Here is a 25,710-nt window from a genome sequence, read left to right on the forward strand (position 1 = left end):
GCTCTCAAGATACTGGACACCAGGCAGAAAGGACAGCAAATCATTCCTTAATCCCAGGCACCTTAAACCCTTTCTGGAACAACACAGGGTATGACTTAAAAGTAACTGAATATCAATTCCTCTCAAGATGCCCAGGTGTTCTTCACCCCCTTACTTTGTCCTCATTGTCCCTCCACTTGGAATGCCCTTCCTCGAAGGCACAGTCCACCACCTTGGGAGGCCTTTCAGGTCATCCTTACCAGATGGACTCACCCTGTCCCTCTCTAAGCCCCAAAGCACCTAGATGGTGCCTCTACTCGACCCTCTGTCTCAAGCTACTTGAAGACAGCAATTCCCATCTCACTCTCTCCCTTTGTTTCCCACTCTGCCTCCAGGGCGCTCACCTGCTCACCAGCCCAGCCCCCAACACGTTGGCTATGTTGAATTTCGCTGATCTACTAAAACGTTAGGGGGTGGGAAGAGATGAGACAGGTGCGGGAATCTCTCTAATGCCTACAAAAAAAGTGCACGGAGGGTCAGTGTTTGGGAGGCAGTTCAAAGGCTGCTGGGGTGCCCGCGCTCCCTGGGTCATGGGGACGGCAGCGAGAAGGCCCAGGGCACTCCCTGGACCTCAGCTTTTCTTCCCGTCAAGTGAAGGAATCAGCCAGGTGGTTTCCAGGTTCCTGACAGCAGCGACATTTACTCCTGAGCGCCAAGCAGGGCCACCCTGATGAAGCCCGTAATGACAAGGAAGATTCCCTATCAACGCAGATGACAGAGAAGGTCTAAGGAACAGCCAGACACTGTCCCGATTTCTGAACTGTGTACTCTTTCTACGGAGTGGAGGGGAACGGGCCTCCTGTCATTCCAGATTCCGGGGTCTGGGCGGCTGGGTCCCCTCTCAACTCCGCAATCCCAGTTTGGGCAACCCTGGCTGTAAGGGCTTGCGGGGCGCCGGGCGTCACGAGGCGGCGGCGTGGTTGCCTAGGAAATGTCCACGTGCCTCCGCAGGGCTTCCCGGACCTTGTAGTCCGCCGGAGGCCTTGCCCGGGCCGGCCGCGCGGGAAGGGACTACAACTCCCAGGAGGCGGCGCGGCGGGGCGGGGCGGGCCGGGCCGGGGCCTCTTCCGTCCGGCAGCGCGGGGTCTCGGCGGCTGGAAGAGTAAGATGGCGTCGCGGAGGGTCCGAGCTGTGTCGCGCGGGCTCCCGCCGCTCTTGCTGCTGCTGCTGCTGCTCGGGCCCCTGCCGGCGGCGGGCCACGGCGGCAAGTACTCGCGGGAGAAGAATGAGCCCGAGCTGTCGCCGAAGCGCGACCCCGGGGGGGAGTTCCGCATGGAGAAGCTGAACCAGCTGTGGGAGAAGGCCCGGCGGGTGAGCGGGGTGGGGCCTCCTCCACCCGGGGGTCGGCGGGGCCTGGGTCACCTCTGGCTCGGGGGTCCGCGAGGCCAGGGTCACCTCTCATCTTGGATGTCCGCCGGGCGGGCCTTCTCTGTCTGGGGGGGTCCGCGGGACTAGGGTCGCCTCTATCTCAGGGGTCCGCGGGGCCGGGGTCACCTCTATCTGCGGGTCCACGGGGCCAGGGCCTCCTTTATCCCGTAGGTCTGCAGGGCCAGCGTCACCTCTGTCTCTGGGGTGCTCGGGGCCAGTGTCATTTTTATCTGGGGCTACACGGGGCCAGGGCCTCCTCTTTCTCGGGGGTCCGCGGGGCCAGAGTATCCTCTGATCTCAAGAGATGGATGGAGTGCCTGGCCCAAGTTCCCACTGACAGGTGGTGCCTACAGTCCTTAGACCCGTCCCCAAGTGTAGATGGGGGTGTCCCTTGCCCCCCTGCCTTGGAAAGAGAGACCCAGACTCATGATTTCAGGCCGAGACTGGGGAGGCCTTTGTGCTGGTGCAGAAGGGGCTGCCCCCGCCAGTTAGTGCCCCCTCCCCCTGCAGCTGAGGCTGAGACCCCTCCCTGCATGCAGGCCCAGTGTTTGCTGCTGAGCTGAGTGACTTCTCCAGAGTCAGGGGCAGAACCAGGCTCGACCTCAGGCCTCCTCCATTCAGGTCTGTGCTTCCTCTCTTACATTCCACCTCCCTGTGTGGAGAAACCAGAAACAGCCGTAGTGTTGGGCACAAAGCTGTGTCCCGGGACGGCAGAAATCCCAGCAGCAGGCCTGTTGTTAGCTGGGGAGAGAGGAGCTGGTGAGGTGAGAGGAGAGGGCTCAGTTTAGAACACAAAGAGCACTGCACTTGAGGAGTGCTCTCATCTGACTCGCATTCTACAGATGAAGATAAGGAGACCTGGAGGGTAGAGGGCATCCCCAAGGTCACTCAGCCTGTGAGGGCAGAATTGGGACTACACTTTCTTAATGGGTGTGTGACCCTGGACCAGCCGCTCTCGTTCACATACCGGTCACTCATTTGTTAGGCAGGGTGTGTGTTGAGTGGCAAAGGTATTTACAGGCTACACCCACGCCCCTCCCGGCCTCAGTATCTAAGGTGAAGGGGGTCAGATTAGATCCAGCCTTCCAGTTTTATGCATTCCTGAGTCTTTGAGAAGGAGAGTAAAACATTTGCAAAATAAGGACTAAGTCTTGGAGGAGAAAGAGGAGAGACTTTGGCAGGGGAGAAGGGGGTGGGAGAGGGCGGGGAAGGAGACTGCAGGGGCCCTGGGGGGGTGGGATCCGTGCCAAGTGCATCAGCTCCACAGGACCTTAAAGAGATTCTCCCGGGCCCAGTGCTGTTCCCAGACTAGTGTCCTTGAGGACTCTCTGGGGGGCCCAGCTGTCAACGCCCGTTGGGTGTTCAGCCTGCAGAGGTGAGCGAGAGCGCTCTGGCCTGGAGAGGCAGGCAGGCTTCTTGAAGTGAGGGGCTCAGGAGGGGCTGGGGGCACCTGGATTTGGATGTGGCCGTAGAGAACAGAAGTGATGGGGAGGCCCAGGGATCCGTCCCCAGAGCCCCCTGTGGTGGGTGTCCCACACAGCTGCTGAGCATTTGGGAACAGGAGGGACTGGCTCACTGAATCTGAGGTCGTGTCTGGAAATGCTCTCTTGTGCCCGAGAGCCCGCCCCCGCCTCCCACCTGCCTGCAGTGCGTCCTGGTCCGCCCCACCTTGTTGGCAGATGCTGCTTTGCATGTGTCAGTCTGGATGGCTTCCTCGCATCTCCTGGCTGCTCACCTGCCCTCTCTGCACCTGGACGTCCCCCACGTTCTCACCTGCGAAGTCCAGGCGTGACCTGTGTCAGTCTCAGGGCCTCATCCCCTGCTCTCTCTGCTCCGGGAACCCCAGCCCTGTCCCGGCTTTGGATGGCCGGTCCTTGAACTAGATGACCTGTCTGGTCCGCCCAAGTCCTGAAATTCTGCAATCGCAGGTGCAGGTCTTTTCTGCTGAACAAAATGTGCAGGTCCTCCAGGTGGCGTTTATGCCTGGTGGCATTTTCCGTGTCCCTCCCCACTTCCGGAGAGCCTCGCCCTTGGAGGCAGGCTCATCTTGGTCCTCCTCCTAGACAGCGGGAGCTTTAAGGGCGGTGATGGGAGCTTGTCCTGGGCAGCGAGCTGCGTGTAGGCCTCAGGCAGTGCCCGGCTCAGAATCAGCACTCCTGCTGCTCAGAGAGCCTGGGCCGGTGCCACAGAAGTGTCTCATGGCAAACTTTGCACACCAGTGTTCTCAGCCTTTTTGATAATTTGCTCTGTGAAAACATCCAGTGTCTTTGTTTTCTAGATACAAAATGATATCATGGTGTATCCTGTACAGCGTATCGTAGGATATATGGCGTATCACATAAATAGGGTAAAGGAGTCTGAGGAAGTTACTTGCCTCGTCCTCTCTCTCCAGCCCATGTTTTACGGGGCGGGGGTGGTGCCCTAGTTCGGGACTTCTGAGAAGACACTGAAACTCCCTTCCCATCCCCTGAGACTGGACCGGGGAACGGCTCGTGTTGCTCCATCCCATCCCCGCATCTTAAATCTTGACTTTCTGTGAAATTACCAAGTTCCTGTTTGATGGGAGTGCATGGAAGGGCTCTGGGCCAGACCTCGGGAGCCAGGGTTGCTTTTGCCCAGCCTCGTGGGTCTTGTGACATTTTCCGCGCTGTTGTGAGACTCCTGAGCAGTGGGGCCGGGGGCTGTCTGTGGAGCCTTGGGGTTTGGGTAAAACGGTGAAAAGTCTTCTCGGGGTGCCTCTATGGGCATGGGGTCGTCTGGATGCCCCGTGCTGTGATGTGGGGGCATCCCGAGCAGGGCCACGGGGTGCCCCGGCAGAACACTCACGGGCCTGGTTCTGTGAGCTCCAGGCTCCCGTCAGGGATTTAGTCATCCTGACACCGGTGATTAAAACATTTTGAAGCATGTCTTCTCCTCTGAGGTAGGAGGGCAGGAAGAGGGGGTTGTGCCTGAATGCACTTTCCCCTGCGTGGCCTGTTTCCCTTCCCTTGTTGTGTGTACGCAGGCACCACTCCCCTCACTCCAGGGAGGACTCAGGAAGGGCAGGCCAGGGACTGGGCATCATCTGCACATGTGCCCCCAGCGGCTGGGGGATGAGTGGAGCCGGGTTCTGTCCTTGGAGCTCACTCACTGTACATGATGAGAGTAAGACAGGGGGTGGGAGGTTACCTCGAGGTGGACGTGGGCTCCCAGGTCCCTGTGGGCACAGGTACAGTGTTGGTGCCAGCACGACGCCCAGCCTCCTTGATTGTGCTCTGCACACCGTCGCTCAGCCAGAGCGCAGAGCTGTGGCTGGGGTGACGTTTTCTTTTACCACTTTACTGAGATGTGATCGGCATCAGAAAAGCTGTGCGTGTTTAACGTGTGCATCTTGACGCACGGCAGTGTTGTTAACCATAGGCACCCTACTGCGCGTAGGCCTCTAGGGCTTGCTCGTCTCACAGAACTGATGCTTTGTGCCCTTTGGCCAGTACCGCCTGACTCCCTCCCCCTGGCCCCTGCCACCACCCTTCCACTCTGCTTCACTGAGTTTGGCTGTTTGCGTTTCTTCCCGTGAGTGTCACGTGGGAGTGTTTGTTGTTCTGCGTCTGGCTCCTTTCACTCAGCATCATATCCTCCGGGTTCATCCATGTTGTCACAAATGGCAGGATTTTCTTCTTTTTTGAGGCTGAATAATATTCCATTGTGTGTTTATACCACATATTCTTTATCCATTTATTTGTCAGTGGGCGTTTAGGTTGTTTCCACGTCTTGGCTGTTGTGAATAATGCTGCGTTGAACATGGGGGTGCAGCCATTTCTTGGAGATTCCCATTTCACTTCCTTTGGACACGTACCCGGAAGTGGGGTTCTGGATCACGTGGTAGGTCTGTGTTGAGTTTCGAGGAGCCCCATGCACTTTCCATTGTGGCTGCAGCAGTTTACATTTGCATCAGCAGTGCACGAGGCTTCCGGTTTCCCCACATCCTCACCAGCGCTGGTTGTTTCCTGTTTTGTTTTTTTTATAATGTGTCCTGACAGGTGTGAGGTGATACCTCGTGGGGGTCTTGATTTGCATTTCCCTGGTGATTGGTGACGTTGAGCACCTTTTCATAGACCTTTTGGCCATTTGTGTGTTGTCTGAAGAAATATTCAAGTTCTTTGCCCTTTTTTTTAATCACTTCTATTCAACATGGTACTTCAAGTCCTAGCCAGAGCCATTAGGCAAGAAGAAGAAATGAAAAGCATCCAAATTGGGAAGGAAGAAGTAAAATTATGTCTGTTCACAGATGTTATGATCTTACATGTAGAAAACCCTAAAGACTCCAGAAGAAACTGTTAGAGCTAGTAAACTCGCTGAAGTTACAGGATACGAAATCAACGCACGAGAGTCATTGCCTGTCTGTACACCAGCATTGACCTCTCTGAGAAGGAAAGTAAGAAAGCAGCCCCATTTACAGTAGCATCAGAAAGAGTGAAATACCCCGGCCAGCTCTGGGCCAGCTTCTTAACCTCCCTGGGCCTCAGTGTAACAGGCTGCCCAGAGTTGTCGTGAAGGTCCCGGAGCCCTCCGCCTGGCACGTGGCGCTGCTCAGCGGAGGAGGGTGTGACGGGTCACGATGGTGCTGGCGCCTCCAGTCTGAGAGCAGTCGGGGAGGACAGGTCAGCCAGCCCGAGCGGCTCCTCAGAGAGTGCTCGGCTCTCAGGTGCCCTTGGTGCTCCCCCGGAGCATCTGGAAACACTCGTCTCTGACCAGCCGCCTCCTTCCCCGCCTGTTGGCTTGTCTCGTCCTTAGTGATGGTTTACCTCACTGTTAGTGTTGGGCAGATTCTGTTTGCATTTGGTTTTTATTAAGTAGTTCTTTTCTCATGTTGGGTTAACATTTACCCTTCAGTTGAAGAGATTGAAAGAATGCAGAGTGGACGCCAGGTATTTGCATGCGACCTGTTCCTTTTCCTCCTTTTTGGCCTGGACTTGATGGCTGCTGCTTCTGGGGCACTTCTGCCTGGGGGCATTTGCAGCATCAACTCGCGGGCCCTCCGTTTCAGGGGAAGGTCAGCACCAGATCATGGCTGCTTTCTGTGAGATGCGGCATGTGGTCTAGATCCCCAGAGGCCTCAGAACAGAGAGGGAGTGACTCGAGAGGGCATACCAATAACGGGCCCTGATGGGCACCAGAGTGTGCAGCACCCTGGGCCCCTGCCCTGACGTTGACGGGCTGACTCCGCTGGGGCCCTGGGGAGGTGGACAGATAAGGTGAGGGGTCACTGGGTCCCCAGGCCCATGCTTTGTCTGCCAGCCCGAGGTCGTCAGATCTGTCCCCCTGTGGTGCAACTAGCTGGCAGTCAGAAGGCACCCAGGTCCCTCTCCTGCAGCCCAAGAGAGGGACACCCAGGGTCGTCCTGCTGTCACAGTGACCATGGAGAACAGGGCCAGGAGCCAGCCCCTCCGCCCTCACCATCCCCAGCTGCAGCTTCTGCGGCGAGCAGGCCCCTGGCGGTGACGGCAGAGCGAGCCCTGCTCTTGCACAGAGACGTTCTGGGGCCTGGGCCTCAGTGCCTGTGTCCTCGGCGTCCTAGATGTGCTGCAGGCTCCCTTCTGGGCAGCACAGCAGACGAGACGCCACTCAGTAGGAGGCTAGTAACAGAGCAGCCAGACGTCGCGTTCAGGGAACCAGAAACAGGAGCAAGCCTGTCACTCCACAAAGCACACTCACAAAGCACAGAGATGCGGCTGAATGCCTCGCAGTGCCAGCCTGTTCTTCCTGCAGAAGGGGCCTCCCTCCCTCCTGCCTGCCCACTGCCCACCTCCCAGCGCCAGGCCGCCCCTCCTGGGAAGTCAGCACACTCAGATCCATCGTCCAGTTCGTCTGCCCCGGGGAGCGCACAAGTCAGAGAGGTTGCGGTCCTGGTGGTCCTGAGAGCACCAACAGACAGGCATCCAGGCAACAGGCCTGGAGGAGCCTGGGACGGAGCTCCGGGAGCTGGCTAGGCAGGTGGAGCCAGGTAGCCCCGCCCTGGGCACTGTTTGAGGAGCCCCGGGCATCCATGTAGGCTTCGCATGGAAGGGTTTCGGCCCCGGGGGGGGTGGTTGGGGTGGGGAGACCATGAGAGAGCCCAGGGCTCCTGAGGAACCTGCCCCTAGGAGAGCCCATGGGGGGGATGCGAGCCCACAGAGCGGGTCAAAGAAACTTCCAGAGAATCAGAAGGCCGTCCTGTCCTCGGCCCTGGTGCCCTCTTTGTACTGTTGAGGAGCTGCTCTGGGCGGATTTCAGACCTGGGGAGGGCAGCCCAGGTTTCCTCGGCATCTCCCGAGAGGCCTCCCGGAAGCTGGGTGCTGATCCTGGTAGCTGTGGGCGATTCCGAGGAGAGAGCTCTGCCCTTCCTCGGGGCCATCCCCAAAGGGGTCATCATGGTGACGCTTTTAACCTCAGAAGCGTGGCGGCCCTGTGCCTGTACCGTGTGGTCAACGGCTGGCTGTGCTGTCCCGTGCGTGTTGGGTGGTTCCAACCGACCCCCTCCGCCAAGAGTGCCGCGTGCCCGCAGGAGCGCCTGCAGGCTGGGCCTCGCTACCGTGGGCTCGGGTGCCTGGGCAGTGGCCTGCGCTGAGGCCTGATCCCTGGCAGGGGCAGCCATGTGAAACTCGGCAGCGGAATGTTCCAGTAGAGGAGTGCAGTGGAATGTTCCAGCTGGTCTGGCTGTGCCAACAGGAGTCAGCGGGAGGGGCTGAAGCAAAGGTCCAGGTCTCCTCTCGGCCTCCCTGGGCTCTGTGCCCCGTGGGGTGGGGACGGTGGCCCAGAGCCTGGGGCCACAGAACACAGGGTCAGTGCTCACACCTGCCTGGAGCCGAGGCTCCTGCCTGCCTCCCGCTGCCTTGGGCAGGGGCCGAGAGCCGTGGCAACACCAGAGGGCGCTGGACCCTTACTTCCCAGCGCCTTCACAGGAGGACCCCCCACACAGTGCATGCATCCCGCTGGCCTTCTCCACTTGCCCCAGTGGAGGGCGGTGGCCCACTCCAGCTGCTGAGGCCACCCAGCCACCTCAAAGCCCCAGTTCCTCACACGCAGGGTCAGCGGATCACTCGGCCAGCGTAGCCATGTGTGGGCCCCTGTGCGTCAGGTGTGGCAGAGGCTGGGCAAGGTGGTCCTGGCACAGCTGTGAGGGGTAGGGGTTTTCTGAGGGGGGGGTGGCAGAGCTGGCCGTGTCACCTGGGCTGTGGCACCATCCAGCTATCGGTAGTGGTTCACTGGCCCCTGCGGGTCGGCCTGTGGTTAGGGCCTCCTTGTGCCCGGGCCTGGCACTGCCCCGAGGAATGAGCTGCCCAGGGGTGGGCGCGAGCCCCGGAGGACAAGTGGGGGAGGCAGCTCCAGACACGGGTGGTTTGGCGTCGCTAGTGCATCATTCTGGTCAGTCAGTGTTCCTAGGATGGGGCCAAGGAGTGGGGGACTGGTGGGGCCCTGCTGGAGCCACAGAGAGGTTCTGGTGGGGACCAGCTTCAGGACAAGCTCAGACGCGGGCTGTCGGGATGTCCTTGGCCACCCCCCACCCCAGGACTTGTTCTCGAGAATCTGGGTCCTCGCAGAACTTAACCGGTCTGAGATTCAGTAGATTTGGGAAGCTGGGCTCAGCAGAGCTGATAGTCCTTTGCTGCAGGACTTCTCAGAACCTTTAGTATGCTGATGTCACAATGTGGGCATGGTGTGGCCTTCCCCACTAAGCTGCCCTCAACCCATTTCCGTGAATCCTGGTGTGATCATCCAAGGCACATTCTGGGTAGTGCAGATCTTGGCAAACCTGCTTTATGAAGAGGAGCCTGAGCTCCACTGAGGACCCGGCTTGCCGCGGCACACCGAGCCAGGAGCAGGTCAGAGCCGGGAGCTGAGCTCACGAGAAGGCGGCGTCTGACCAGCTCTTACAGCGTGGGATGCTGGTGTGGTTTTAGACATCAGCCGCTAAACTTGCAGGGTTTTTTTTTAGGGTTTTTTTGGCATTTGGAATGCTTTGATCTTTCCAGTTAGCGCCATTTGTATCCATAACTGCAACGTCATAACTTTTAGCATTTCACATAACTAGTCAGTAAGGACATTTTTTGAGGGTGGAAGTAAGAACAGAAGGGCAGGAGCTAGAGTGTCAGCTTTCACACTTCTCTTAAAAAGTCAGAAATCAAGGGGCCGGCCCAGTGGCGCAGCGGTGAAGTTCGCACGTTCCGCTTCGCCGGTTCAGATCCCGGGTGTGGACATGGTACCGCTTGGCATGCCATGCTGTGGTAGGCGTCCCACATATAAAGTAGAGGAAGATGGGCACGGATGTTAGCTCAGGGCCAGGCTTCCTCAGCAAAAAGAGGACGATTGGCAGCCGATGTTAGCTCAGGGCTAATCTTCCTCAAAAAAAAAAAACAAACCAGAAATCAAAACTGTTTTCTTCTCTGCATCGAGCCTCCTGCAGACTTGCAGGTGCTTTTAGCTTTAATCCTGGCTCATCTCCTGGATTGGGTGTTTGCGAAGGAGAAGAGCTTGCTGGGCCCCGAGTCCTCCGGCCCCACTGCTCTCTCGATCAGCGGACGCAAACACCCTCCTCTCGTACCGCCGCTGAAGCTGGGGCATGCGGACCGCACCCTTGTCCTGCGCTCCCGCCAGTGTCAGCTGCAGTGGGGTCGGGGACGGCATGGAGTAAGCATGTCTTCCCAGCACTGGGTGGCCTGCCTGCTGACGGGCTGGGGCTGGGGTGCGCCTGCTGGGCCAATCGCAGCCAGCGCGTGGGGGTGGATTCTCCTGTCACAGAGGCCTGGGGTCCCTTTGAGGACACTCAGGTGGAGAGACCCGCTCCCTGAGTGAGGGCCGGTGAGACGAGGACAGCAACTCTGAAGTTGTGATTGTGGATGAAGGATGTTCAGCTGAGTGTCTGTAGTCTTTATTGTCACTTTGCCCAGGACCACAAGCTCAGGCCTCCAGCATTCGGTCCAGTTCACAGCAACTGTCTGGCCCCAGGGAGGCCGAGTTGAGGGGCCCCTGTCCGCGCTCCTTGGTGGTCAGGGTGGACGTGCTCCGCCCCGCCACTCCCTCTCCTGCAGCCACTGTGGTCCTCCCTTCTTGGTAGCCTTCAGTTGTCCTCGAAATTTCCTTCCTGCCCTGACCTGAAACTCTTGCGTCAGGGGTTCTGGCACAGGTGTGTCTTCCCTCCCTCCTGTGCTCATGGGCATGCGTACACATCCACACATGTGTGTCCAGCCCCAGCTCAGACCCCGGGAACAGACCCTTCCCGCCGGACAGCCAGGCTGCCCAGGGTCAGGTCCCAGCACCCTCGCCCGTGTCTGAGCGGACATCCACAGGGGAGTGCCTGCCTGGGCCGGCACCAGCCATCGAAGGAGCTGAGGCACGGAAGTGCTACCCAGGGGGGCCCGCACCCCACAGCCCCGGGGTGTCATTTACCAGTCCCTCAGGGGTGGGGGCATCTGTCAGGCATGTTAACTAATTCATTTTTAAAGCTGCATGTTTAAGGGAACAAACTAGAACCTTCATGTGTCATTTCATCCAGCAGAGGTGGTGCTGGCCTGGAACTTGGTGGCTGAGCAGGTGAGCAGGATCTGTGAGGACCCAGAGTTCCCACGGAGGCCCTCGGTCTGTCGGCTCCCAGCCCAGCCACCTGCTCGGAGGGAAGAGTGCGACGCGGGGCAGAGCTTCCCAGCCACTCCCTGGGGCAGCCCCGGTTGTGCTTTTATTCATTTTTTCTCCATTTGGAAGTTTTCCGTGAATCCAGTCTCCTATCCTCTCTGATAGTTGTAGTTTATTTTTTATTGTAGTTACATAATACAAGGAAAAGGTGGTGGTTTCTTCAAGTCCCACGTTCGTGCCCCTGCATCCTCCCCCTGCATTGAGCCAGGTCCCCACGAGTGTCCCCAGGGTCCAGGCTGGGAAGCTGGGGTGTGCTGTTAGAGATGGCGTCCCTCAGGGGAAGGGGTGGCCAGCCTTCCCTCCCGTGCCCACGTGCTCAGGCTGCTGATAGCATTGGCTCCCTAGGGCCTTGAGATTTCTAGATGCTTTCATGCCATAGTGACAGGTCTTCCTTCAGGCGAGGCTGGAGAGCGGGCTCTGTGTGAAGGCCCGTGGTCTGCACGCCGCAGGGCAGAGGTCCCCTCAAAGTTCTCATGGGGACTTGTGCAGGGCTTTGACTGTCTGGGCCCTGACTCCGTCTCCCACTTGTCTCCCGGGTGGTACCGTTGGTTCCTCACACAGCGGGATGTCAGGTGTCCTCTCCCCTCCCTCCACAGCTTCAGCTCTCTCCTGTGAAACTCTCCGAGCTCCACGCTGATCTGAAGATACAAGAAAGGGACGAGTTCAGCTGGAAGAAACTGAAGGCTGAAGGCTTAGATGAAGACGGGGAGAAAGAAGCTAAACTTAGACGCAATCTCAATGGTATCCTTCTTTTCTTTTTCATGTGAAGGGAAGCGGTCGCCCCGGCTCCATCACCCTGGCTTCTCATTCTGATTCCTTGGTTGCTGGACAGGACGGAAGTGGGGCCGTCCTAATGCAGCCTGCCCGGCGGCTCATCTCCCAGGATGGAGCAGCTCTCCGCCGTGGGCACGGCTGCTGGGCTGTTTTGAGGGCTCTGGCAAACAGGAGGGAGGGCCAGGCCAGGGGCATCTGGGGCATTAGCACACAAGCGGCTGAAGGCCCTGGAGCTGCTGGGCCCAGGAAGGAGGCTGGGGGCGGCCAATGCCCACAGTCGCCTGGAAGAGGAAGCGGGTGTTCCCGGGGTCTGGAAGTTAGGGGCGAGCCATTGCAGATCTGTTAGGAAAATAGCTCTCTAACAGAACAGGATGCAGTGAGCTGCTTGTTGCTGTTGATAATCAGGAAGAGACAGAACGATTATCTGCCTGGGCAGCCCAGTGTGCAAGAGATGCGTGTTCTCAGGACCCGGAGGTTTTTCAGACCCCCTTCTCTGCCGTCCTCTCAGTCCAGCCAGGAGCCAGCAGTGCCCTGGCAGGAGGAGGCTGGACTCCAGGCGCTCCCATGCGTTCCGGTCAGCCGTGTTTTAGGCTGACGCTTCCGAGCTGACTGGTCTTGCTGCCGTCCACGTGGTGGAGAGCAGAGAGTAGAAGGAAGGCAGGTCACCATCCCGCCTGCTTGGCCCTGGCTCCTGGAGACCCACCACGCCCTGGCCTGCCACCCGCCACGGCGCGTGGGTGTGCCCTGGCCACTCTGCGCCTGGTGCAGCTCCCTGCAGAGCCCAGACGTCGGGGGGTCAAGTGGTTGTGGCTGTGGGTGCTGCACGTGTGGCTGCACTGAGTCTGCTCTGCCTGCGCTGTAGCCCTCCCACGTCTCACGCATGCCCCGTGCATTCCAGGTGGCCCAGGGCCGAGATGGAGGGTCAGGAGGGAGCACAGAGGTCGCCCAGCAGTCCTCTCCCTCCCCAGGGCACCTTCACCCTAAACTCCCACTGCCAGGCCATGTCCTCCTGGGAGTAGCCTTCAGCCCAGAAATGTCCAGGTCCGTGTCCCAGGTGGAGCCATCCCTGTTTTCTGCTTGGGTGACGTTGGTTTCTTCGTTGGTGCCACGGTCACCTGGCAGAAGATTCACCTGGACCAGAAGAGCTGGAGTGCTGAAGCAGACCCTCCCGAGCATTCGCTCTGGGAGACCTGTGTTCACCGAGTGGCTAGCCATCTTCCGGGTGTGGCCCATAGGCCCCCACCCCGGACTGTTACCAAGGCTGATGCCACACCTAGGGGTCCACATGGTGCAGCGTCCTGGCCAGAGCTTGGGACATGAAAGGGAAGATCTAAGTGTAACCAGATTTGTCATGGGCATGCCAGATGTTTGGTCCACCGGCCATGCCCCAGCTCCTTAGGGAGCAAGCCACATCGACTCTCCCTTGTCTTGGCCAACGGCTTTGAGCAAGCGGGTCCTGCTTGCTGCATCACCCCCAGAGCTGCGGCACGCCCCAGGCTGGGCTGGCCTCGCCCCATCCAGCGTGGTGCCCCCTCCCCGGTGCACCCCAGAGGCGTGACAGGGCCCATGAGCAGAGGAGGCTGCACTGGGTGCTCTGTGGGGCCTCTTCCATTCCACTTTAGTGTTTGTGACTCCAGTTCATGCCGAACCCAGCACTGCTGGGATCCAGAGCCTTTCACGGTCCAGGCTGCTGAGGGCACACTGAGGCTTGTGTGACTTGCATTTTGACAGGGTCTGATGCAGCCTCCTTTGGCCTCTGACTTGGGACTCTTGGAGGACCTGGGCCAGCTGCTCTCTGAGAGCCCGATGACACAGTTGGGCCCGCTCCCCATTGCTCTTCCTCCCCAGGCTCGGGGGCCACTGGGGGTGCGCCAGAACTCAGAGGGGCTGGCGAGACGGCTGCTGAGTGGACTTCAGAGGCAGGGCCAGGCACCAGCTTGCTGGGTGGGAGATACCCGGCAACCTTTTCTTCTAAATAGTGTTTAAGGTGTAAATTGCATGTGATGAAACACAGATCGCAGTTACACGGTGTCATGAGCTTCATAGCTGTGTGGCCCACACCCGACCATGTCCCTTCACCTGAGGCAGCTCTCCCTGGCTCAGTAGAGGGGCTCCTCTGCAGTTTAGGGCAAAGACCCCAGGCCATCTTGAACGTTCAGGAACCCTACGAGCTCTCACAGGCTGGGACACTGGGGGCATACACCTCACAGGTCATTCTCCAGACCTCCAGTCTAGGCTTCCAGGTGGAGTGAGTTCTGAGATGCAGGCAGTGTAGACTGAGACCAGGAAAGTGAAGCCTCCAGGAGCAGCTGAGCACAGGCCCCAGGGCTGACGTGACCGAGGGTGGGCCCCTGGGACGAGGAGCGGCGTGTAGAGGTGTGCGCAGGTGGGCCATGATGCCCCCTGCTAGGACTGGTGTGTCCAGTGTGCATTGTGGTTGAGGTCCAAATGAGGGGCTAGGGGTCAGGGTTGGGTCAGGTGGGCTGCTGGCTTGAATGACGGGGACCCCAGGGGTTGCCAGGGTGGGGTGCAGGGTGAAGGAGAGTCCACCACCCCACTTCTAGGGGAGACGTGATTGGGAGCTTGAGGGAGGCCCAGAGTGAGGACACCATCCCTTCAGAGCAGGGAGGAAGGGGCAAGCCCACCTCCAAGTAAGGAGGGGTGTGGGATGGGAGGGGATGCTGGGAGGGCACCAACATCCCGGGTGGGCCCCGAGTTCCAGGTGGATCCAGCAGAGGGCTTGTCCCAGAGAGCCACAGCTGGAGGTCAGAATCCTGTCCCATGCCCGAAGCCGGCTTCCCAGGCCTGCCCCACGTCGTATGGTGATGATGGGGTGCTGAGACGAGCCGCAGAGCAGGCCCCGTGCTGGAGAGGGGCTGTGGGGTGAGCCATGTCCTAGCTTCACTGAGAAGTAACCCTTAGTCACCGTCCCATGTTGACCGGCCCGGAGCAGGCTGTTAACTTTTTATTGGGAGCTGCTGACGCTGAAGTTTCTCCTTTAGAAAATCTTTTCCTCCAAATACGAATGAGATTTGGGCTGCAGAAAACTCCCCTTGGCCTCCACCCGTGCACCCGTGAGCTGTCGTCCTCTTCCACGCTCACTGGCGTTCGCCCCACGACAGAAGCGGGGCTGCAGGTGTTGGTTTGGAAACGGCATGAAACCAGCCAGTAAAAACAACCCCATTGGTGGCGACTCCTGTCTGAGCCAGACCTGCCCACATGCCACTGGGTGCAGTGTGACCCCAGTGTGACAGGCATCAGGCCCTAAGTGTGTTCAGTAGGAAACCACGATGCGGTGGCATCTGTCTGAGGGGTCCCTGAAGCCGCTGGACCCATTGGTGAGAACAGGAGTCCTGGTCTGTTCACTCCTGTCCCCATGGGCCATATCCTGAGTGGTCACCAGAAAACCAGAGTGGGCGGAAGGACACTTGGAGGAAGGGAGCAGGCCCATGGCCAGCTTGAGTGGCGTGGGCTGTCCCTCACACGGAGGACCCTGTTGGGTAACCCCCGCTTCTCTCTTAGTCATCCTGGCCAAGTACGGTCTAGACGGGAGGAAGGACGCCCGCATGGTGACCAGCAATTTCCTCAGTGACGGCGCCGAGGAGGACAGCCTGGGCGACCCCAGGCTAGAGAAGCTGTGGCACAAGGTACCCCTCGGCGCATGCACACACCTGGAGCTCGTGTCCTCTCGTCGGGAGTTAAGGGGGCTGTCGCGGAGCCTCTGCTCTGCAGGGGGGGTCTCACCAAGGCAGCGGTTTCTTCATGAACCGGACGCCATCTTCCTGTGGTCGTTGTCTCTCTCCTGTTCGGAGTACCCACCCTCTCAGCAAAGGAATTCTATTTGGTGTACCAGCCATTAGAACTTCCGGTACAAGGACATGCTTAATCCCGTGTAGTTAAGCGCCTGTACAGGCGCATAGTGTCACACGGGCCACGTGTTCACTTGTATTTAGTTTTAGGGTTGATCCTGTAGACGGTTTCTGTGATTCAGAAGGTGGTGTTCACCTGCTGGTCGGTGGCATTGGGCCACCCCTTGCCCTTCCCTGTGGGGGTGCAAACCTCCAGCGGGTGCCACTCTACCGGGCAGTGGTTTGGGCTGGCCGCAGCAAGGCGCTCATTGCTCCACTCCCCTTCATCCACTGCTCCTGTTCAGCGTGTTCTGCCTGGACCGCACTGAGCGGGGTCAAGCATTAGAATTCCAGCACCAGCCCAGCATCCTCGGTCACGAGGGTGGAGCTGGAGCAGGAGGGAGGGTGGGAATGTCTGCTGAGGAGTGGGGATCCCTGGACCTGCGTTACACACGTGGCACTGCACGGCTCCAGGAGACGGGGTGACGATGAGGTGACTGGCCTGCGGCATCTCCTAGGAGGAGACGGTGCTCCCCACACCTGGCTAGTTTTATGACCATCTCCCCATTGGCCTTGGAGATGTTCAGGCAGGAGTGGTGACGGTGGTTGTTATTTTCCTGCCACCCCCCTGATAAAGGGTCATCAGGGCGAGAACAGGGCCCAAATACTTCACATGGGAGCAAGGGTCCTCCCTGACCCCCAGGAACGATGACCTGTGTGACCCCAGGTGAACACTGCCCACAGCAGGGCACCCTGAGCTGTGGGTGGGTGAACATGGCCCATGGCAGGTGTTCACTTGAGATTGTCTTCCTCTTAGGCAAAGACCTCTGGGAAATTCTCCAGTGAAGAACTGGACAAGCTATGGCGGGAGTTTCAGCACCACAAAGAGAAAGTTCATGAGTACAATGTCCTGCTGGAGACCCTGAGCAGAACTGACGGTACTCCCATGGCCTCCCTGTGAGCCCTGGCTCCACAATGCTCCAGAATGTTCTAGGATGGAGCTGCAGGGGGAAGGGGGAGATGGGGTTGGGGTGGGGTGCCCACTGCCTTTTTCTCAAGACTCTACCCAGCCCTCTGAGAATCTCAGTGTTTAGGGATCTGTCAGTGCTTTTGACAGTTGCACAAGCACGTTTGGTTGGTCGAAACGTGTGTTTAGTAATGTAGTCACCCCTGGCCGTCTCTCTCACACAAACGCGCAGTCGCCGCCTTTGGACTGCTGTGGTCCTCTGTGATAGCACCCTTGTTTTGGACTCGGGACTCACCCAGAATCCATGGTTTTCCCACCCTCAGAAAGTCAGCAAACTGTGGGAGGGCTGGTGCGGGGTCACTGCATCCAGTTAGCCTCGGGTTCCTGGCTGAGCTCAGGGCCGTCCCTGCAGAGGGCAGTCCTGGAACACGTGTGCTGACGTCTGCACCTTTGAGCGGACGTGGCGATGACAGTCCCCATGTAAGAACCGCAGAGGCCGGCTGAGGGAGCAGGGCCTCCAGCAGGGGCGAGAGAGATTGGTTGCCCTCGTGGCCATGTGGGTTCAGGCAGAGCTCCGTGAGGTGGCATCTTAGGGCCATCTCAGGTCCTGCTGTCCCTGGGCCGACCCCCCCAGTGGAGGTCGTCATCAGGCACTTGCTTTGTTTCTGCAGAAATTCAGGAGAACATCATCAGCCCCTCCGACATGAGCCTCGTCAAGGAAGAGGTGCTGCACAGCAAGCACACAGAGCTGAAGGACCGCCTGCGGGGTATCAACCAGGGCTTCGACCGCCTGCGCAAAGTCAGCCACCAGGGCTACGGCGCCGAGTCCGGTACACTCCGGGCCGTCTCCGCGGGGGAGGAAGTCCGGCCATCTGCCCCAGTCACCCCTCTGACCCAGAATCGGCCTGGGTTGTGGGGGTGGGGTGGGAGCAGGGGGCCTTGGGGCGGGCGCCCTCCTGTCCGTCTCCGCATTCTCTGCAAGTGCACCTGGGCCCCTCTCTCTGGTGGCCACACTCAGCTGCACTTCGGGGCCATGCCACCCCTTTGACATCCGTCAGTCTTCCCTCGGCCCTGCATCAGTCAGGACTGCTGGTTACGCCAGGACAGGCAGTGGCCTGAGCCTCAGCCCGGGACTGTGGGCAGATGGACACAGTCCTGCCCTGGATGCCCCGAGGAGCCCGCAGTCTCCGGACTCCGCTGCCCCTCGCCCCCACACACACTGCCTGCTCACTCGTCCGCCCCACCGGCCTCGAGTGCACAGGAGCACACCAAGTTAGCTCTGTTCCGCGGGAGAAGGCTCTCTCCGAGGTGCGGCAAATGCTCGTGCACACTGAGGAGAGTGGCTTTGACCAAGGGGCGGGTGAGGGCATCCGCGAGGCCACATCCTGGGGTCCTGTGAACTATAGACTGAACGCGGGTGGGAAGAATGCTGGGTTTGCTGTCTGAGGACCCTGAACACATGCACGCACACTCATGCATATCACATACACATGCTCAGACACATGCACCTGTGTCCCCAGGGCTGGGTGGGACATGTGGGCCCCTGAGTGTCACGGGGGTGCTGCCACGCAGTCCCTGAGACGACTTTTGCTGTCCTGCCAGAGTTTGAGGAGCCCCGAGTGATCGACTTGTGGGACCTGGCCAGGTCTGCCAATTTTACGGAGAAGGAGCTGGAGTCGTTTCGGGTAAGGGGGCGCGAGAGCGTCCTGCCTCAGCAGCGCCGGCTGGCAGTGCCTCTCCTACGGGATTTCTGATCCCACGGGAAAGGCCCTTGGGCCTCGTCCCTTTCTGCACTCCATCGTTTGTTGTGGCATGTGGGGACCGTGCGTGTATCCTGGGACAGAGCAGGCCTCCAGTGAGTGGAGAGTGGCTTCAGGGCACTTGCTGCACGTTGGGTGTCCTGGGTATGAGAACTGGGGTGCGTGGAGGCAAGGGAGTTGATGGGTCTCTGGAGGAGGAGCCGTGGAGACCCTGCATGGGGGCTCTGGCAGTGGGCCTGGAGGAGAAGGTCTTTGGTTATCTGTGTCACCTCAGTATGGGTCCTGTTGTGACAAAGTCACCACAGGCCAGTGGGTCAGGGAACAGCAAAGGGCGCCGGCTGAGGGTGTGGAGCCGCCATTTCCTAGGACAGGAGCCCAGGGAGGGCGGAGTCTGCTGGGGCAGGGAGCTCCACCTGGGGCCTGTGGAGTTGAGCTCCTCTGAGAGGTGCGGCCTGGAGCCAAGGGGTGGCGGGAGCTGGGAGCAGGGAGCAGCCCCCAGTGACGGAGGGATCAGGGAAGCCTCTGAGCAAATTGTCAGGTCGGATGAGAACAGAGACGTGATGTCGGGACACACAGGGAGGTCATTGCTTGTCCAGCAAAGGTCTCTATGCTGGGCATCTGTCTTGAGCTGGATGGGCAGTTGGCCCCTCTCAGAGCTTAGAGCAGTTCAGAGGGATGTGTCGCTGAGCTCTCACAGCCCCAGGGCAGGGCACTTGGCCCCACCCTGGAGGAAGTGACAGCTAACCGAGACCAGGACTGTGGTGGAATTGCTGGTGGGACGTCTGACCAGGAGCGCATTGGGCAGGAGGAGCAGGCAGGGTGGGACCGGGAGGAGAGGACAGTGCAGGAGTGGCCGGGATCAAAGCCCGAGCTCCATGTGTCGGGCTGGACATAGAGTCAGGGCTGGAGGGAACCAGATGCCTACAGGTGCCAATCACCAAGAGGGCACGAGGTCAGGGGTCAGGCAGGGCGCAGAGGGGCAGTGGCACGAGTGTGGCCCCCAGCCGCTGTCGGGTTCTGGAGGGCAACCGGTCGGCGGATAGTGGTGCTCAGTATTTCTCCGTGTGCCGCTTCATAATGGTGTGGCGGCAGGGACGGCGGAGCCATGGCCCCTACTCGGCCCTCGGGGCTGTCCTCAGCAGGCTGCATGCTGAATGGGGCTCAGTGTGTGCAGCCTTCAGAGATGGGAGCACCTGTGTGCTGTGCTGCACCCTGTCACTCCGCAGGACCCCGTCCCTGCCCCAGACTGCAGCCTGCCGGCACTGTTCTCCTGAAGCCGTTGTCAGGCTTGCCCGGGGGCCCCAGAGGACGTTAAGAGCATGTTAGGGAAAATTCACTTGTTTAAACGTCTTTCTAGGAGGAGCTGAAGCACTTTGAAGCCAAAATCGAAAAGCATAACCACTACCAGAAGCAGCTGGAGGTTTCTCACGAAAAGCTGAAGCACGTGGAGAGCTTTGGCGACAGAGAGCACGTCAGCCGGAACAAGGAGAAGTACGCCCTGCTGGAGGAGAAGACCAAAGAGCTGGGTTACAAGGTGGGCGTGCGCCCCCAGAAGGCGGCTCCCACTGGGGCTCCGTGGGGCCGGTGCGCACTGTCGCATTGGGGCCGGGATTCAGCCGTCTGCCTCCCCGGCCCCCGCGTGCACCAGCCTCCCCTCCCTGAGCCTCCTTTCCTCCTCTGCAAGGGGAGGCGGTCATCATGCCCCATGGAGCTCAGTGGAGGCGTCAGACAGGCAGCCACCTCCCGTCCTGCATGGGGGCTTCACGATCCTGAGGGGGCGGCTGGGCCATGGTCTCTGCTGTGGGGCAGGGGCTTCCAAGCTCTTCCCACCCCCTGCCTCTGGGCCTGTTTGGCGCCGGGACGCCTACGCTACCGCTCACACTCTTGGTGGTGACCCAGCAAGGGCGGTGGCGTGCACACACGCAGGTGGGGCCAGTGGGTGGGGCTGGAGCCTCGGCTCTTCCAGCTGCACAGCCAGCATCTTGGCCCCCAAATGTGTGGCTGGTCACTGGTTCTGTGGGTCCTTCGCTCCCGTGCGAGTGGCCCGTGATGGCTTTGGCATCTCCCAAGTGCACCCGGCAGGCAGCGGTCTCTCCAGACTTTGGCCCCATGCGCGTGGAGACCATGCCTTGGGACACAGGGACCGGCTCAAGGCTGCAGCAGCTGGCCGAGCAGGGTCATCCTGTGTGTGTAGCTCAGATGGGGATCAGCTGCATTATGGGGAGACATTTGAACCCCAGATGATACACAGCCGTGGAGGACAGCTGAGACTGAAATGGCTCCCTTCTGGGGGACGCTCTGTATCCATGGGGTCTGTCTCTAGACCCTCGAGGCTGGACACCTGACCTGGCAGGGCCACCCAAGGTGGCGCAGGCCCCAGGCCAGCCACTGCTTCGTGCTCTGTAACAGCCAAGATGAGGGTGACCGGTGTCCTCCTGCAAGGCGCTGGTTAGGTCGTTTGTGGTGAGCCCACAAATCAGGGCACCTGCCCAGCATCAGAACATGAAGGGTCCTTTATCCAGAAGAGCTGCAGACGCACGGAAGACTCTAGAAGGGGATGGAATGGGTTGCCTTGGGAGGGAGCTTCTCTTGTGCCTTTTGAATTTTGAACTACAGGGATGCGTTACGTGTTCAAAAGTAAGTAACACTTAGAAAATAAAATAAGGGAAGATTTCTGAGAAGGAGGGGTGTGTGTGGATGCGCAGCTGCGTCTGGCAGGCATGGCGGGAGCAGCAAGTGCCTGTCGCCTGGGAGGTCGAGTCTAGAGTTCGCACCATAGCGAGAGAATGCTCAGGGGGCCTCCCCTAGGACAGAGGAAGATGACAAGTGAGCAGCTGCTCCTGGCTTCACCTGGCCGTGCAAAAAAGATGCCCTGTCGCTAGGAAATGCATGTAGGGTGGACTCGGGTGCTTACGAGGACAGGGCGACGGCAGAGGAGTGCCCAGTTTGTCGGAGGGGAGCCCCTGAGAGGAGGCACCAGAACCTTCCACAGGTTCTGCCCCCAGCACCAGCCTGCAGGGCTCTGTGAGGATTGGGAGAAGCTGCAGAGAGCTGAGCCTGGCCTGTGGGTGCTGACGAGGCTCCACCCGCCATCGCGTTGTTGAGGGTGGACCCCTGGAGGAGCCAAGAAGAGTCCGACTGCCTTCGTGGCTTGGAAAGTGACGGGAGAGGACAGAGACAGCGCTCTTCTTTGTCAGCACGATCTGCTCCGAGCTGTCTGTTAGGTTCTGCAGGCGGTTTCTGGCTTGTGTTGAGCCGCTTTCGTGGCGTTCGTGACGGGTTCCCGATGCGCGGGTGACTGGACGGGGAAGATTAGGAGCTCAGAGCTTCACTTCTAGACGGTGCGTCTCGGGTCCGGGTGAGTCTCCTCACCGGGTCTCCTTTGCTCTCTGCAGGTCAAGAAGCACTTTCAGGACCTGTCCAGCCGCATTTCAAGAGCTCGCCACAATGAACTCTGATGGCCCGGGGAGCCCAGCGTGAGGAGAAGGGAGGCACGATGCTCAGGGATTTTCCCAGAGACCATCCAGTGCTTTGGGGTGGCGTTCACGTGACCAGGACCTCGGAAGGCGTGATGGGGACTGGCCCAGGGGCCTCAGGAGGGAAGGGTTGCTTCAAGTGCCGCCCGGGCCTGGCAGGGGCCTGCACTGTCGCCCTGGCGGCCCTGATTGGCCAGCACCCTCCCCTCCAGTAATGCCGACAGTCGCCTCTGGCCAGAGCGGTAATTTCCAGCTGCCGACTGAGTGGCGGCCTCTACGCTGCCAGGTGACAGTTTATGTCAAATCTTATAAATCTGCCCTGGAAATCCTGTGTGCGGAGTCCTGGAAATAGACGTGTGTGAATTGGGGGTCGTTAGGTCACGTGGTGTTTCTGTCTCGTGTCTACGTCAGTCACGGTGAGCGCTCTGCCACTGCGGCTGGAAGGGCCCTCTTCTGCCCCCACGGCCCCATTCTTGTCAAGAGCGTGTGGGGAAGGAAGGGCTGATGGCCTTAGCGGTCACCTCTCCTGGGGTTGGAGTGGAAATTACAGGGTGGAGAAGGCCAGGCAGGGGGAAGGGACTGTGACCTCTGGCCTGAGGCCTGCTGGGGTGGTAGGAGCCCGACGGGCCTGCAGGACCCCCTTGTCCAGCGACATGCCCAGTTCTCCTGAGGGAGGGCGCCCTCTCACAGCTGAGGTGGAAGTCAGCAGCTCACACAGTCCTGTTTTGAGCCTGGAAGAGGCCCAAGCTGGGCACGGCGTTCCTGTGTCAGTCGGCCACATCTTGGTGCCAGCGCCAATGCTGGGCTGACAGCACAGATACCCAGTAGCCGTTGGGATAAGAAAACCCGAGGCCAGGGCTCGGTGCTGGGCCTTTGGGTGTCAGGGCCGTGGACGAGAGCGGGCGGCATGTGTGCAGCTCCATTCATCCGGGGGTCACTAGGTCACTGGCCAAGTGGGGGGCCTTCCTGCTGGGTCCCTGCCACCACCTGTGCGTGCCCGGCACAGGAGCCTCACTCTGGGCCTCCACGTCGTGTCTACTGCTAACCCAGCCGGCTGGTGTGTCCCTCCCGGCCGTCGCTGGGCCTCAGGCAGGGCCAGGGCCACAGCAGACTGCGCACAGGTGTGGTGTCCAGGACCCAGAGAAGCCGCCTTGTCAGGCTCCCAGGGGGCTGCCTGTGGGTCTCAGTGCTTAGTGCCCTGTGTGCAGGCCCAGCCTGGCCCTCATGGGGTTCCAGTTGGGGGGGTGCAAGTCCTGGGATGAGGTGACCAGAGGAGGACACTTGACTCAGGGTACCATCTGAGGAGGTGACGCCCTGGAGGGAGCCCCTGGCCTAGGGACTCATCTTCACTGTGGGCTCGTTGCCTCTGCCCTGGAGGAAGTGGGCAGGGAGGGAGCCCCCACGCCAGGGGCCAGTGGCCACCTTGCTTGTGTTTAGCTTCTAAAGGACGGCTTTGAAGGAAAACGTGTATTCCTGAACGGGCACAGAACCTGTTCCTGTGGCTCCGAGGCTCGGTCCAGTGAGTGCTGTGGGCGGGAAGGAGAGGCAGCTAGGATCCTAGGGTCCCGGCTCCCCAGTACTCCTCTCTCCTATAGCTCACCACTTGCTTGTGTGCCCCCAAATTCGTATGTCAAAACCTAACCCCCAATGTGACGGTGTATGGAGGCGGGTAGGTCATGAGGGTGGAGCCGTCATGGATGGGATTAGTGCCCTTACAAAAGAGACCCCCGAGAGCTCCCTCGCCCCTTTCGCCATATGAGGGCACAGTGAGAAGACCAGGTGGCGGGCCCTCACCAGACCCCAAATCTGCCCACGCCTTGATCACGGATGTCCAGCCTCCAGAACTGTGAGAGATGAACGTGTGTCGTGAAAGCTGCCCAGTCTGTGGGATTCTGTTGTCGCAGCTCCAAGGGACTCAGACACACTCTCTTGACTTAATAGGGTTGATGTCCCTGTTTGAACCTCACTGACATGAGATTACAGTGTAGTGTGTGTCTGTGGTCTGGCTTCTTTTGGTGGCTATGTTGCTGAGATTCAACCACGTCTGGAGCAGAAATTTGTTCCTTTCTATTGCTATATAGTATTCCATTATATGAATATACCACACTGTTTTTAATCCATTTTGCTTTGATGGATATTTGAGTTGTTTCCAATTTTGGATAATAACGCCAGTTGGAAAGGACTGTGTTGAACGTCTTGTTTGTGTGCGTGCACACGTTTTCTGGCTCTGGGAGGAATATCGATGGCTCCCCCTGTGTGCGTTCACTCAGTGCAGTGCATGACTCCCAGTGGCTTCCCAAAGGCGGTGCCCTCGTTTGTGCTTCTCCCAGCAGGACGGGGCGATGGCCAAGGCTTGGTGTTCGTCCTTAACTGTAGACGTTCTGGCTGGTGTTCAGTGGGATCTGACTGTGGAGTCGTTTTTCTGTGAGGTTATTTCCTGTGTGAGAGAGAAAATGGGAGGGAGTGCACACCAAAAGCACGCTCCTCGGTGCCGGGGTGACGAGCTGATGGTTGTGATTCCCACGCGGCCACTGCCCCGAGCAAGCAGTGTGTCCTTCGCTCCCGAAAGCCGGCTTGCCAGGTGGCCTCTGTCTCTCCGCCCCGCAGCTCGCTCTGCCTGGCCTTGCACTTCACTCAGTGGGATGGGCTGTTTTCCTGCTCTGCGTGCCTTCCCCCGGCAGCTGCATTTCATCCGGTGGTGGCGTGCAGCAGTAACGGGTCCCGCTATTGCTGACAAGTGTCCTGGTGCACCGACGTCACTTGCTGATGAACATTTGGATTTCCGGTTCTGGTTGGAGTCAAGTTCGTTTTTTCCTTACGTTGCAGCACTGTTGGTTATGCAGATTTCTCTCCCTTTGTTACTTGATTTGGTTTGGTGCCTTTGTCAAAAGTCAAGTGAGCTGCAGGCTGGATCTGTTTCTAGACTCCATTCTGTTCACTGGTCTGTTTGTCCGTATGTCTCTTGATTAATGGCAGCTTTAGAGTAATCTTGAAATCAGGTCGTATGCATTTCCCTCTCCTTTTTAAAGGTTCGTTCAAGGTCTTTGCATTCCCTGTACATTTTAGAATCAGCTTCTCAGCTTTTACAGGAAAGCATACTGGGTTTGGCAAGGGGGCCCTTGAACGCATGGGTCGCTCTGGGGAGAATCGACGTCACACGTTGTCTGTAGCTCCGTTCAGGGGGCTGGTCTCTCTTCTCTCAGCAGTGGTCTGTTTGCTGTACCCGGGCCTCCCTGTTCCATCACATTTATTCCTGGTACCAGATATTCTGTGCTATTGTGAGTAGTCTGTTTTTACTCCACTTTTCAGTTGTTTGACTCATATAACGATCTCACACCTGTACCCTAGATTCACATATTAGCTCTGCGTGCTTGCTGTGCCGTCTGTCAGGACGGCAGCCTCGCCCCGGCTTTCCTGTCACCGCGCCTTCTCTCCACACTGCCGGGTCGGCCAGTCTAGCACTGCGCAGCGGTGGCGGAAGTGGACACCTTATGTTCCCCGTCTTAGTGGAGTCGTGGTCCTTCTTTCACAATTAAGTAGACTTGAGCCGGCGGGCTTTCAGGGGAGCCCTTACAGGTTGAAGAGCTTGTCCCCGTTTGCTGAGAGGTGTTCGTGAAGGAGTGCTGAGTGTCGTCAGCTGCTTCTCGTGTGCCCACTGAGGCCATCGTCAGGCTGTGCTGCTTTATTGAGCTACCGTGCTGACACGCCGACTGCGCGTCATGCGCTAAAATAACCTTGCACCCAGGTACCTCCCACTGGCTCATGAGGCACTGTCCTTTTTCTGTGTGGCCAGTCTAGATTTGCCAGTACTGGGTTAGGGACTCTGCGTG

The 25,710-nt window shown here is 59.1% G+C and overlaps 1 protein-coding gene across 1 annotated transcript; it reads left to right on the forward strand.

Moving 5' to 3' along the window:
• Positions 1–1,095: 1,095 nt before the first annotated feature.
• Positions 1,096–22,256, forward strand: LRPAP1 (LDL receptor related protein associated protein 1). The gene is made up of 8 exons (XM_046657051.1): positions 1,096–1,350; positions 11,652–11,796; positions 15,352–15,476; positions 16,495–16,615; positions 17,316–17,474; positions 18,247–18,329; positions 19,762–19,938; positions 21,800–22,256. The coding sequence occupies exons 1-8, from the start codon at positions 1,147–1,149 to the stop codon at positions 21,860–21,862; spliced, it is 1,077 nt and encodes a 358-aa protein (XP_046513007.1). The 5' UTR covers positions 1,096–1,146; the 3' UTR covers positions 21,863–22,256.
• Positions 22,257–25,710: the final 3,454 nt, after the last annotated feature.

This window comes from Equus quagga, chromosome 3 (genome assembly GCF_021613505.1).
Source record: "Equus quagga isolate Etosha38 chromosome 3, UCLA_HA_Equagga_1.0, whole genome shotgun sequence".
In the NCBI taxonomy this organism is placed as follows: Eukaryota; Metazoa; Chordata; class Mammalia; order Perissodactyla; family Equidae; genus Equus; species Equus quagga.

Bases quoted from the DNA above. Each gene is read 5' to 3' on its own strand.
- LRPAP1 (XM_046657051.1), top strand. From the start codon at position 1,147: ATGGCGTCGCGGAGGGTCCGAGCTGTGTCGCGCGGGCTCCCGCCGCTC. The intron at 1,351-11,651 runs GTGAGCGGGGTG...CTCCCTCCACAG, and splicing joins TGTGGGAGAAGGCCCGGCGG to CTTCAGCTCTCTCCTGTGAA. The intron at 16,616-17,315 runs GTACTCCCATGG...TTGTTTCTGCAG, and splicing joins GACCCTGAGCAGAACTGACG to AAATTCAGGAGAACATCATC.